Raw genomic sequence first — 12,717 nt, 5'->3', positions numbered from 1 at the left:
TGCAAGCCCTAAGTATGACATTCTTGTTATTAGTATGACATTCTCTCACTACCTCCCATGCTAAATATGAAACAGCTAGTAGGTTTTTCTGACCATGCAACTTGACCAGGAAAAAGTCTAGGTTCCAGTTAGATCCTATTACTAGGGTCCAGTTAGATCCTATTACTAGGGTCCAGTTAGATCCTATTACTAGGGCCCAGTTAGATCCTATTACTAGGGCCCAGTTAGATCCTATTACTAGGGCCCAGTTAGATCCTATTACTAGGGCCCAGTTAGATCCTATTACTAGGGTCCAGTTAGATCCTATTACTAGGGTCCAGATAGATCCTATTACTAGGGTCCAGATAGATCCTATTACTAGGGTCCAGATAGATCCTATTACTAGGGTCCAGATAGATCCTATTACTAGGGTCCAGATAGATCCTATTACTAGGGTCCAGATAGATCCTATTACTAGGGTCCAGATAGATCCTATTACTAGGGCCCAGTTAGATCCTATTACTAGGGCCCAGTTAGATCCTATTACTAGGGCCCAGTTAGATCCTATTACTAGGGTCCAGTTAGATCCTATTACTAGGGCCCAGTTAGATCCTATTACTAGGGCCCAGTTAGATCCTATTACTAGGGGCCAGTTAGATCCTATTACTAGGGTCCAGATCAGTATTTCCTTATCAGGACACGTGGTCAGATAAAACTCCTGGCCCTACATTATGTTGAATATCTTTGCTGAAGGAGAGAAGGGGGGGGGAAACCCTGATGTGAAATGAGATGCATACAATTGGGAGTTTTAGTGCATAGCTTTGAATACAGCAGTCTTGTATAACTACGCTTGTGGGGACAAAGAATTCAGTCCCATTCAAAATCCTATTTTCCCTAACCCTACCACTAATTCTAACCTTAACCCTAAACCCCCTAGAAATAGCATTTGTCCTTGCGGGGACAAACAAAATGTCCCCAGTTGGTCAAATCTTTGTTGTTAGTTTACTATTTATGTGGGGACTTCACGTCCACACACAACCATCAAAAACAGGTAACTTGAGTTGTATTTTTCAAACAGATTTATTAAAATTCCTTTCTTCGTGAAAGTCAACCTCAAGGTATTGAACCCATTCATGCCTGGATAGGATAGTATTGCTGTCCAAACGATTTCACTTCAAAAAAATAGAGCCTATTTAGAAAATATGACATTTCGGTTTCACTCAGTAGCATTTCCTCTTATAAATAGATGTATTTTGTCATCCTTTCCTCAATCACACCATCTATACAGACCATCAGGACCACAACACCAACGTTAGAACAGGGTGGTATCCATAGAGATAGATAGAGGACTCATCTATACAGACCATCAGGACCACGGTACCACAACACCAACGTTAGAACAGGGTGGTATCCATAGAGATAGATAGAGGACTCATCTATACAGACCATCAGGACCACGGTACCATAACACCAACGTTAGAACAGGGTGGTATCCATAGAGATAGATAGAGGACTCATCTACAGGCCATCAGGACCACGGCACCACAACACCAACGTTAGAACAGGGTGGTATCCATTATCTTTGTATCTGTGCCATTACAGCGTCTGACAGCATGGGCAGTGTCATTGAAGTAGTCAATCTTCTTCTTCACGATTAGCTGATCCCTCCTAATGACCCGGTTGGACATGACTCCAACAGGGTTACCAGGAGGGATCAGCCAATGAAGTTGGAAGTCCAACCCAGTTGACTACATTAAAATTGGTGGAAGCCCTCAGTGGCGCTGCCCATGCTAATACAGCCTTTTGGCCACTAGAGGCCTCTATCATTCTCTATGGTGGTATCCCACAAAGCAGGAGCAATGTTTTTAGCTCAGCTGGCTAACTACCGTAAATATTCTGAAACACCAGATTTCCTATCCTGGTCCCAAATCGGTTTGTGTTCTGGCCAACTCCATTGCTCATTGTCAAGCCAAACGTGTTTGGTATAACAATGAGTGAGAAAGAGTTGGCATGATGGCACAAACAAACAGCTTGTCAGTCAGGCTTCATATTTCCTAGTGCAGAGAGGTAAAACACACTTGTTATAAGTATGACATTCTCTCAGTACTTCCCATGCTAAACTTGAAACAGATGAGATATGAACCAGAGAAATACGAATTATATCCCAAATTGTCTCAAAGCAAGATGGCTGACATATTGTCTCCTGCTTTGTGAATTGCCACCCTGCACTATCAATCAAGTGATTAAATCAGCATGTAATCAATCAACAGATGAAGTAGAAATGTACAGTGAACAACAGAGCATTGGGGGGCACAGAGCAACAAATACAGATACATAAATACACACAGTAGACTTTCAAGGGTGCACACTCGCACCCTTTTACACTCCACCCTTAAATACAACATCTTACTTACACACTTACCAGGGTACATGCTCACAAACAGGGTAGGAAGATATTCTTCAGACCATGTGATCTGACAAGGTAAAACCTTTAGGTTCCAGATAGATCCAATTACTAAGGTCCAGTAGATCCTATTACTAGGGGCCAGTTAGATCCTATTACTAGGGGCCAGTTAGATCCTATTACTAGGGGCCAGTTAGATCCTATTACTAGGGGCCAGTTAGATCCTATTACTAGGGGCCAGTTAGATCCTATTACTAGGGGCCAGTTAGATCCTATTACTAGGGTCCAGTTAGATCCTATTACTAGGGGCCAGTTAGATCCTATTACTAGGGGCCAGTTAGATCCTATTACTAGGGGCCAGTTAGATCATATTACTAGGGGCCAGTTAGATCCTATTACTAGGGTGCAGATAGATCCTATTACTAGGTTCCAGTTAGATCCTATTACTAGGGGCCAGTTAGATCATATTACTAGGGGCCAGTTAGATCCTATTACTAGGGTGCAGATAGATCCTATTACTAGGTTCCAGTTAGATCCTATTACTAGGGGCCAGTTAGATCCTATTACTAGGGTGCCAGATAGATCCTATTACTAGGGTGCAGATAGATCCTATTACTAGGGTCCAGTTAGATCCTATTACTAGGGTCCAGTTAGATCCTATTACTAGGGTCCAGTTAGATCCTATTACTAGGGGCCAGTTAGATCCTATTACTAGGGTCCAGATCAGTATTTCCTTATCAGGACACGTGGTCAGATAAAACTCCTGGCCCTACATTATGTTGAATATCTTTGCTGAAGGAGAGAAGGGAAAAAAACACCCCCTGATTTTTAGTGCATAGCTTTGAATGCAGCAGCTATAGAATAGACCTTAGAATTGTGCCAAGGCCACCATGAGACAGTTATTACCCAGGAGACACCAGGGGGTGCCAAAGGGAACATTATGCCATGGCCTGGTAGTGCCAGGTTGAGCACACAGTGGGTTTGGTATTGGGGAGAAGGGTTGAGCAGCAGTGCAATTACATAGGCATCTTTGCAGAAATAGTACTATTGGCTTTTCCCACCCTTCTCTCCTGAAATACCGTATCTGTGTCTTGCCAGACATCAGCATCAGTCTGAGTGGGGCAGTTCCATCATGTTGTTGATGAATCATCTTAGACTTACACCAGTCTTTGTTCTCCAAGGTGAATCTAAATGAGGTTACAGTGGACTAGTGTTTATTTCTTGTACACGTGCAAATGAACACACACACCTGCGCACACAAATGTGTTTCAAACACACACACACACACACACACACACACACACACACACACACACACACACACACACACACACGTACGTACGCACGTCTTAGGCTAGCGTTCATATAGATGTGGATATGGCTTTCTGTTCCGTCTCAGGCTTTAACACATAACAGACAGGATCGAAACGGCACTTTCTCCTGAGACACTCCAAAAGCTGAGTCTTAATAGTCAATAACAGTCTTCTTCCTCTCGCCTCCATCTGTACTGATCTGACAAAAAAATGGGTGAAAACAAGAAGGTAGGATCTAACCAAAGGACCCACTTTCAGCTGTCCATTTTCTTTTCAGACCAGTGAGAACCAAGGGTAGGAGGCGAGGCGAAGAAGCCACAAGACTTGAGACACACCCCAAAAGCCCTCACTCTTATGAAAACTCTGGATACTAGACAAAAACCTGCAGCTTATTCTGAAAGGTGGAATAACATTCCAGGGGAAAAAGACATGGTTAACTACCTCGAAATGGAGTAGAACAGACATTCCTCTTTGTCGTGGAGGAAACGGGCCATGGTGTCTTGTCTACACATGACATTTGTATCTGCAATGTTAACACCCCCAGCGTCAAGTGAACTACATAGAAAAACATTGCGCAGAACAAACTGTCTTTGTCATGGAGGAAACGTGCCTCAGTCTGCTCTATAAATTATATTTCTATCTGCAATTTGTGATTGTTTTCACCCCACAGCACTAGAGGGCGCCGGTGAGGCACATGAGGACAGCCACGTGCAGAATCAGCAGGTAGCCAAGGAAGAGGTAGCGCGAGCGGGCCCGTGATGTCAGCAGCTTGGAGCAGTACAGGCTCCGCCCCCGAAGCCAGCGCCTGCAGGCCAGCATCCCGCCTTTCACCTGGTTAGGAGAGGGGGGAGGGGAGGAGAGGGAGAGTCGTTCGTCAAACAGGCATTGGTAATCATATTGGTTGCCATTGGTCAAGAAGAACAGTCCTAGCCTGAGTGCCAGTCTGCTTGTGCCATCAGGTCAACTCCTTGTCATGCCAAACAAGTTTGCCTTGCAATGACAGTAATGGAGTTGGCCAGAGCACATAGTAGAATGAGGATGCACATGTCAAAAAACACACATTTCAGCTTGATTCTTTTTACATTAGTTGAATTCAATATCTAAACCAGCCCCAACATGATTTATGCTTTATGATTTATGCCTTATGCTGACAAGAGCACAAACAGATCTGGGACCAGGTAGTTCTGCATCGGTGGCGGCCGGTGCCGTTTAAGATTAGGGAGGATGTTGTTTTTTGGTGCATGGCCTTATTTCTATTACATCATAATGGATGATGTCATTCATATTCTATTCACCCAGCTAAATGTAACATCCATAGATTTAGGCTCCTACAAGATACTCAACTTTGCCGTATATGTATCATGATGTTGCTACACCCTCCTAGCCTACAAATGAAAGTTTATAACGTAGTTGCACAGGTCGAGAGACACATTTTGGTAATCAAAATGACAGACAGGCTGCATATAATCACACAAAACAGTGTACAGCAAGCAATGCAGCCTTGAACACACCTGCCTGCGTTTAGCCGATCTGGGGTGTAATCAATTAGTTGCAAAATGGAAAAATATATTTTCTTTGGACAAAGTCTCTCCCCATTTCATTTGCTTCCATTTTTTTTCCTTTTCTTTTTTTTTACCGTTTTCTCCCCAATTTCGTGGTTTCCAATTGGTAGTTACAGTCCTGTCTCATCGCTGCAACTCCCGTAGGGACTCGGGAGAGGCGAAGGTCGATCCCTGCCGGCCAAACCCTCCCCTAACCCGGACGACGCTGGGCCAATAGTGTGCCGCCCCATGGGTTTCCCGGTCGCGGTCGGCTACGACAGAGCCTGGACTCTAACCCAGAATCTCTAGTGGCACAGCTAGCACTGCGATGCAGTCCCTTAGACCACTGCGCCACTCAGGAGGCCCATATTTGCTTCCATTTATTAAGAAACGTTTTGAAACAGAATCGGCGGAATGAATACACCCGATCACACAGTTCACTTTCATAGTATCCACATACAGCATCAAACACTTTCCTTCTGGCATCTACAGGCACTCCTCCTCTCACCTGTTCCCTTCGCTTGTGGACTTCAGTGCATAACAGTGGTCTGTGACCAGGTGCAACAACAAAAAACCGTCTCCAAGCCAAACCGCTACTCAGCCTTCATTATTGTCACCATATTAAGGTTAACGTCAACCTAGAACTAACACGTTAGTAAACCCACAATCCAATCCATGTGTATAATCACACAAAACAGTGTACAGCAAGCAGTTTAGCAGTTACACCGATTGGCCACGGTGGCAAAAAAAATAAAAATGAATTTGATTGAGATGCAGCTCATGCAAAGAAACAAACATCCCTGGTTTAATCAGACCGATTTGAATGGGGACTTTTAAAATTATGCCAAATAACTTTCCACAGGATTGCAAGACATCGACTAATTTAAGTTTTGTGAGTAACACTGACCTTGCGTGTGACCAGGGGTTCGTTGGGGTTGAGGATGAGGGCCTCCCACTCCTCCTCTGTATCCAGCTGGATGCTGAAGTCTCTCTGGGTCGTCCTGGATGGACTGGAGTCAACGCTGGAGAGGAAAGAGACGCCTTTACTACTAAGTGTGTGTGTGAATTCAATTCATCGGCGGAATGAATACACCCGATCACACAGTTCACTTTCATAGTATCCACATACAGCATCAAATTACTTTATTCATGTGCTTCTGCAACAACAACCAAAACTACATCATCATCAAATCATCATGAACCGTTACCAGCATAACAACTACTGACCGGTCTATTTAAAAAGCACCTGTGTCAGAAAGTAGGAACATGTGCCAAAGAGAAAGGGTAGAATCATTTTGAAAGATTCTCGAGAGTAGGAGCTAAGGGTCTATTCTTATTCACCAGAATTAAGAAGAATTTCGAGAGATTCTCGAGAGGTATTGATTCTCGAGAGGTATTGATTCTCGAGAGACATTACTGTAATGTAAAGTTAAGTATTTCTCAAGTCTCAAACGATACCTCCGGAGTTCACGCACAGCACTCACCCCACAGCTGCACCCCTCTAAGCAGGACAGTGTAAACAGCATTTTCAATGTATAGTTTATTGAGTTTTCACCTGAAACTGCAGTAACAGCCTGCTACATTCTGAAATGATGGCTGTATATTTAAGAAAGTGATGCTCAACACTGTTTTTCCTCCCTTGGCTGCTCTGAGCCAACATCCAGGCAAGGAGCTGATCAACTCACTAGGGGATTTATCAAAGTACTCAGTCGCAATTTTGCATTTACCACATATAATAACTTCCACGATATTGATAAAATGAAGCCTGGTTTGTTGAAAGGTGACTTTAATATGCTGAAACTATACTTTTCGTATGAGAGGGGTAAACGTTAACGTTTGATATGCTAACGTTACTAGCTAGCATAGCTGACTAGCTGTATTATTGTCTTACTTTTTTTATCCAGAGCGACTTACGTGAGCAGTTAGGGTTAAGGGCACACTAGCAGATTTCTTTCACCTAGTCGGTTCTGGGATTCGAACCAGCAAACGCTCGGTTACCTGCACAACGCCCTTAAACGCTGGGCTACCTGCTCCCCATTGCAAGCTACATCTTTGCAAGCTAAGTTTAGCTAGTTTGGTTGCATTATTCAAGAGTGTGATACGGTTTGGTTGCATTATTCAAGAGTGTAATAGGGTTTGGTTGCATTATTCAAGAGTGTGATACAGTTTGGTTGCATTATTCAAGAGTGTGATACGGTTTGGTTGCATTATTCAAGAGTGTAATAGGGTTTGGTTGCATTATTCAAGAGTGTGATACGGTTTGGTTGCATTATTCAAGAGTGTGATACGGTTTGGTTGCATTATTCAAGAGTGTGATACGGTTTGGTTGCATTATTCAAGAGTGTGATACGGTTTGGTTGCATTATTCAAGAGTGTGATACGGTTTGGTTGCATTATTCAAGAGTGTAATAGGGTTTGGTTGCATTATTCAAGAGTGTAATAGGGTTTGGTTGCATTATTCAAGAGTGTGATACAGTTTGGTTGCATTATTCAAGAGTGTGATACGGTTTGGTTGCATTATTCAAGAGTGTAATAGGGTTTGGTTGCATTATTCAAGAGTGTAATAGGGTTTGGTTGCATTATTCAAGAGTGTGATACGGTTTGGTTGCATTATTCAAGAGCGTGATATGGTTTGGTTGCATTATTCAAGAGCGTGATACGGTTTGGTTGCATTATTCAAGAGCGTGATATGGTTTGGTTGCATTATTCAAGAGCGTGATATGGTTTGGTTGCATTATTCAAGAGCGTGATATGGTTTGGTTGCATTATTCAATAGCGTGATATGGTTTGGTTGCATTATTCAAGAGCGTGATATGGTTTGGTTGCATTATTCAAGAGCGTGATATGGTTTGGTTGCATTATTCAAGAGCGTGATATGGTTTGGTTGCATTATTCAAGAGCGTGATATGGTTTGGTTGCATTATTCAAGAGCGTGATATGGTTTGGTTGCATTATTCAAGAGCGTGATATGGTTTGGTTGCATTATTCAAGAGCGTGATACGGTTTGGTTGCATTATTCAAGAGCGTGATATGGTTTGGTTGCATTATTCAAGAGCGTGATATGGTTTGGTTGCATTATTCAAGAGCGTGATACGGTTTGGTTGCATTATTCAAGAGCGTGATATGGTTTGGTTGCATTATTCAAGAGCGTGATATTGTTTGGTTGCATTATTCAAGAGCGTGATATGGTTTGGTTGCATTATTCAAGAGCGTGATATGGTTTGGTTGCATTATTCAAGAGCGTGATACGGTTTGGTTGCATTATTCAAGAGCGTGATATGGTTTGGTTGCATTATTCAAGAGCGTAGTTAATATATTTTAGAGGAAAAGTTGCTTGCATTGTTGAATAGTTTCAAAGCTTACTGGCTAGTCAGTGGCTGTTGCCATACTGATATTTACAGAGAATTTGGAGAGCAAGAATGTCACGTTGCCAGTCTCAACGAGAGGTAAGGCAAGCTTGTAACGTAAATTGAAAAGTTGATGTACATATTATGTAAATTGAAATCTTGTCATGCCGCCTCTCCTTAAATATTTGTCAATGAGAATAGTCTCTAAGTGCATTTGTGTGTGTATTACACCATGCGCCATTGTGCGCAAATCGATTTTGTCCCTCCACACGATCCCGATACACAGGTTGAAATATCAAAACAAACTCTGAACCAATTATATTAATTTGGGGACAGGTCGAAAAGCATTAAACATTTATGGCAATTTATCTAGCTAGCAGTTACTAGCTAATTTGTCTTATTTAGCTAGCTTTCTGTTGCTAGCTAATTTGTCCTGGGATATAAACATTGAGTTGTTATTTTACCTGAAATGCACAAGGTCCTCTACTCCGACAATTAATCCACACATAAAACGGTCAACCGAATTGTTTCTAGTCATCTATCCTCATTCCAGGCTTTTTCTTCTTTGGACTTTATATGCCGATTGGCAACTAACTTTCATAATAAGATGTATTACCACAACCAACCGACCGACCTCTGTTCATATTTCAATCACCCATGTGGGTATATGCTTCTAAAAGCCAATGAGGAGATGGGAGAGGCAGGACTTGCATTGCGTTCAGCGTCACAAATAGAAGCAACTTCTATTTTAGTGCCTGGCAACGCAGACGCTCTTTGGCGCGCGCGAGCAGTGTGGGTGCAATGATTGAATAACATTATTATTTTGCAACGCTCGCACACGCGTCCGGTTTGGGTAGCATGATAGAGTGTGAGAGACAGAGACAGAGTGGGTATGTTATTAATGGTCAAATTAAAGTTTATTAGCTGCATTTCCTGCCGTCTCCCCTAATGTCAGTGATGGTGTTGACATTGAAGGCTGTAGTGAATGTTGAGAATGCTGTGAGGCTAGGCTGCTGTTTGGCATGACAATGAGTTGGCATGGTAACTCAAATAGACTGGCACCCACACATAGTGTGAGAATAGCTGTGCGTGTGTGTCCAGTTGTGGCAAAATCTTTACCTATCCCAGTACTACAGAATACATATTATCCTCCTCCTCAGACCAGACCCCTCCCCTAGGCATGTCTCAACCCTGCATCAGTGTGTGTGTGTGTGTGCATGTCACCTCTTGGCTCTGTCCTCAGCCAGTCCCAGAGCTTCCTCGGCTGCTTCCCTCCTGGTCCTCTCTTCAGCCAGACTCTCACTTAGCTGAACCACACTCTGCTCCACCTCCACCAGCCTGCAACACACACACACAATGTAATCATTCTGACACTCCTTCATGCCAAACAGTCTGGCATCACGGTATTCTCAATGTTCACTATGAAACCGTATTTATGAGAGGTCACTGATTGGTTGTTGATATATATGAAGACTGGCAGACTGTTTGGCTTGACACTGACAGCAATGGTTGGCAAGAGCACAAACAGATCTGGAAACAGGCTCACCATGCATGGACACAGAGAGCGAGAGAAAAAGGGAGAGAAAGAAAGAGAGAACATAATAGAGAGAGAGAGCAAAACATACCAAGAAAGTGAGAGAGCGAGAGAGAGTTTGAGAGAGAGACAGACGAAGGGACAGAGAGTCACCTGGTCCTGAGCTCGCCGGCCTCCAGTGCTTCCATGTCTACCACAGCACTGCTCCTCTCCTGGGGAGCTCCCGGAGCCACTTCTACAGACACCGCCCCCTGCTGGACGGGAGAGCAAACAGCAGGACATTTGAGCTGATTCACTTCAGTAGGATGAGCATGTGTCCAACGTTATATGCAAACATAAATCTAGTAACCTACTGACACAGAGTACATCCAGGCTACTATTCATTAAAACACACACGGACAAGGATATACACACAGTCAGACACAGATACCAGACAAACACACACAAACACACAATAGTCATTCAGACACCAGACAAGCCTAAGACACACACACACACACACACGACTTTCTACCTTTGCAAGGCCCTGGTGGTGCTGGTTAGGCAGGGCCTGGTTCTCCAGCCAATAGCAGCGGTTCTGGGTGTCTCTCAGCGTCTGAGACACTGCCCTCAGCTGGGCCGACACACCCCCTTTCTCCTCCACCACCTGCTGCAGCTGAGATAGGGAGATGAGGAGAGGACAGAGGAGCGGTTGGGAGGAGAGAAGATCTGTGTTGAGTATGGTGAACTTAGTGGAAACTGATTCAATACCTGTGCGTTGGTTTCTGTGTTCAGCACTTTGGTTGCAGAGCTGATTTGTGTTGTTTTGTGAGTGCGTGCGTGTTCAGTACCTTGGCGTTGAGCTGCTGGCAGTGCAGATCTCTCTGCTGGATCTCATAGAGGCAGCGCTGCAGGTGACTCTGCAGCTGAGTTCTCTCCGCCTGGAGCTGGGTCAGTGACGGGTCATCAGACACATCCTTCCCCACCAGGGCCATGGTCTCCTTCCTCTCCCCAGCCAGACGCTGGCACTCAGCCTGCAGCCTGCTACTCTCTGACCTGGGGAAGAACAGAGGTCAGAGGTCATTGCAGCAACACTTGAGTGACCCACTGGTGGACCCAGTCAGTAGTGTGGTTTCTTCAGTAGCCTCTGTTTAGTAGCAGACAATCAATCTATTTGTATGGCTGTAGTAAGCAGTGAACCACTACTGGGCAAACCAAGGAACACACATGGAGGCGTGGGTCAGGGGAGATTCCAAATCCACTTCAAACACAGTCAATATAAGAGGTGTATTGAAAATAGATGTGCCTTTTTTTTTTCAATTTTCTAACAAATGGAAATTGAGACCTGGTTTGTATTGGAGATGGGATTGGCAGGAGATCTAGCAGCTGAAGGGGATTGTCACCACCTGACAACTCATATAGTGCTTGACCATGGGGACCTGCCAGGGCATGTGAGCGAGTGGGGGTTGGGAGAACTCTGTGTGGGTGGGGAGACAACCTGAATGGACACCATGAGGACAGATAGATGGGCTGTCACCTGCTGGTGAGCTAAAGACTGTCTGGTGCAGCAACAGTTTCCACTGTGGTAACTAGATGCCATCTGTTGCATAACAATTATATAATTTGCTATTTTTTTGGTGAAATGTGAAGCGGGGCCTTTGTTCACCATTTACACTCAGGGGAATTGGCAAATATGAACAGGGCCAAATTGTAATTTTTCTAACAGAAAATAATATGAGAAGCATAGGGCTATGTACAATCATGGTAGCAGTTGAAAGGGACCTTGGAGATTATGGGGAAATGATCAGAACAAAGGTGAGGAGACAACATTTTATCTGACAAGACCGAATCCAAAAATAAACTGCTGCTACTTTTCGCAGCATCTGTATACATTTGGTAACATGATAACAATATTCACGCAACATTTGGGGTAATTGCAACATAAGACAATAAAATGACAAGTGAGAGGTCTGACTGGTGTCTCCATGAGGCCTTACACCTCTCCAAACTGTGGGTTTGAGTGAGAGGTCTGACTGGTGTCTACATGAGGCCACACACCTCTCCAAACTGTGGGTTTGAGTGAGAGGTCTAACTGGTGTCTCCATGAGGCCTCACACCTCTCCAAACTGTGGGTTTGAGTGAGAGGTCTAACTGGTGTCTCCATGAGGCCTCACACCTCTCCAAACTGTGGGTTTGAGTGAGAGGTCTGACTGGTGTCTACATGAGGCCACACACCTCTCCAAACTGTGGGTTTGAGTGAGAGGTCTAACTGGTGTCTCCATGAGGCCACACACCTCTCCAAACTGTGGGTTTGAGTGAGAGGTCTGACTGGTGTCTCCATGAGGCCACACACCTCTCCAAACTGTGGGTTTGAGTGAGAGGTCTGACTGGTGTCTACATGAGGCCTCACACCTCTCCAAACTGTGGGTTTGAGTGAGAGGTCTAACTGGTGTCTCCATGAGGCCTCACACCTCTCCAAACTGTGGGTTTGAGTGAGAGGTCTAACTGGTGTCTCCATGAGGCCACACACCTCTCCAAACTGTGGGTTTGAGTGAGAGGTCTGACTGGTGTCTCCATGAGGCCACACACCTCTCCAAACTGTGGGTTTGAGTGAGAGGTC

At 44.2% G+C, this 12,717-nt stretch overlaps 1 protein-coding gene across 4 annotated transcripts in view; it reads right to left on the bottom strand.

Moving 5' to 3' along the window:
• Positions 1-1,040: 1,040 nt before the first annotated feature.
• Positions 1,041-12,717, bottom strand: part of LOC109880459 (golgin subfamily B member 1) — a 50,951-nt gene continuing 39,274 nt past the window's right edge. For 3 of the 4 annotated variants that reach the window (XM_031812756.1, XM_031812758.1, XM_031812759.1), the window contains 6 exons: positions 10,949-11,153; positions 10,633-10,773; positions 10,272-10,372; positions 9,809-9,922; positions 6,145-6,259; positions 1,041-4,527 (listed from right to left, as the gene is read on the bottom strand). In XM_031812756.1, the coding sequence (XP_031668616.1) occupies positions 4,369-4,527; positions 6,145-6,259; positions 9,809-9,922; positions 10,272-10,372; positions 10,633-10,773; positions 10,949-11,153 (835 nt within the window). In that variant the 3' untranslated portion in view covers positions 1,041-4,368. The remainder of the gene's footprint in view (positions 4,528-6,144; positions 6,260-9,808; positions 9,923-10,271; positions 10,373-10,632; positions 10,774-10,948; positions 11,154-12,717) is intronic. The other variant, XM_031812757.1, reaches the window with a different exon arrangement.

Source organism: Oncorhynchus kisutch, unplaced genomic scaffold, assembly GCF_002021735.2.
Source record: "Oncorhynchus kisutch isolate 150728-3 unplaced genomic scaffold, Okis_V2 Okis03b-Okis08b_hom, whole genome shotgun sequence".
In the NCBI taxonomy this organism is placed as follows: Eukaryota; Metazoa; Chordata; class Actinopteri; order Salmoniformes; family Salmonidae; genus Oncorhynchus; species Oncorhynchus kisutch.
Note: the sequence above shows the minus strand (reverse complement) of the source record. Positions and strands in the feature narration are given on the sequence as shown.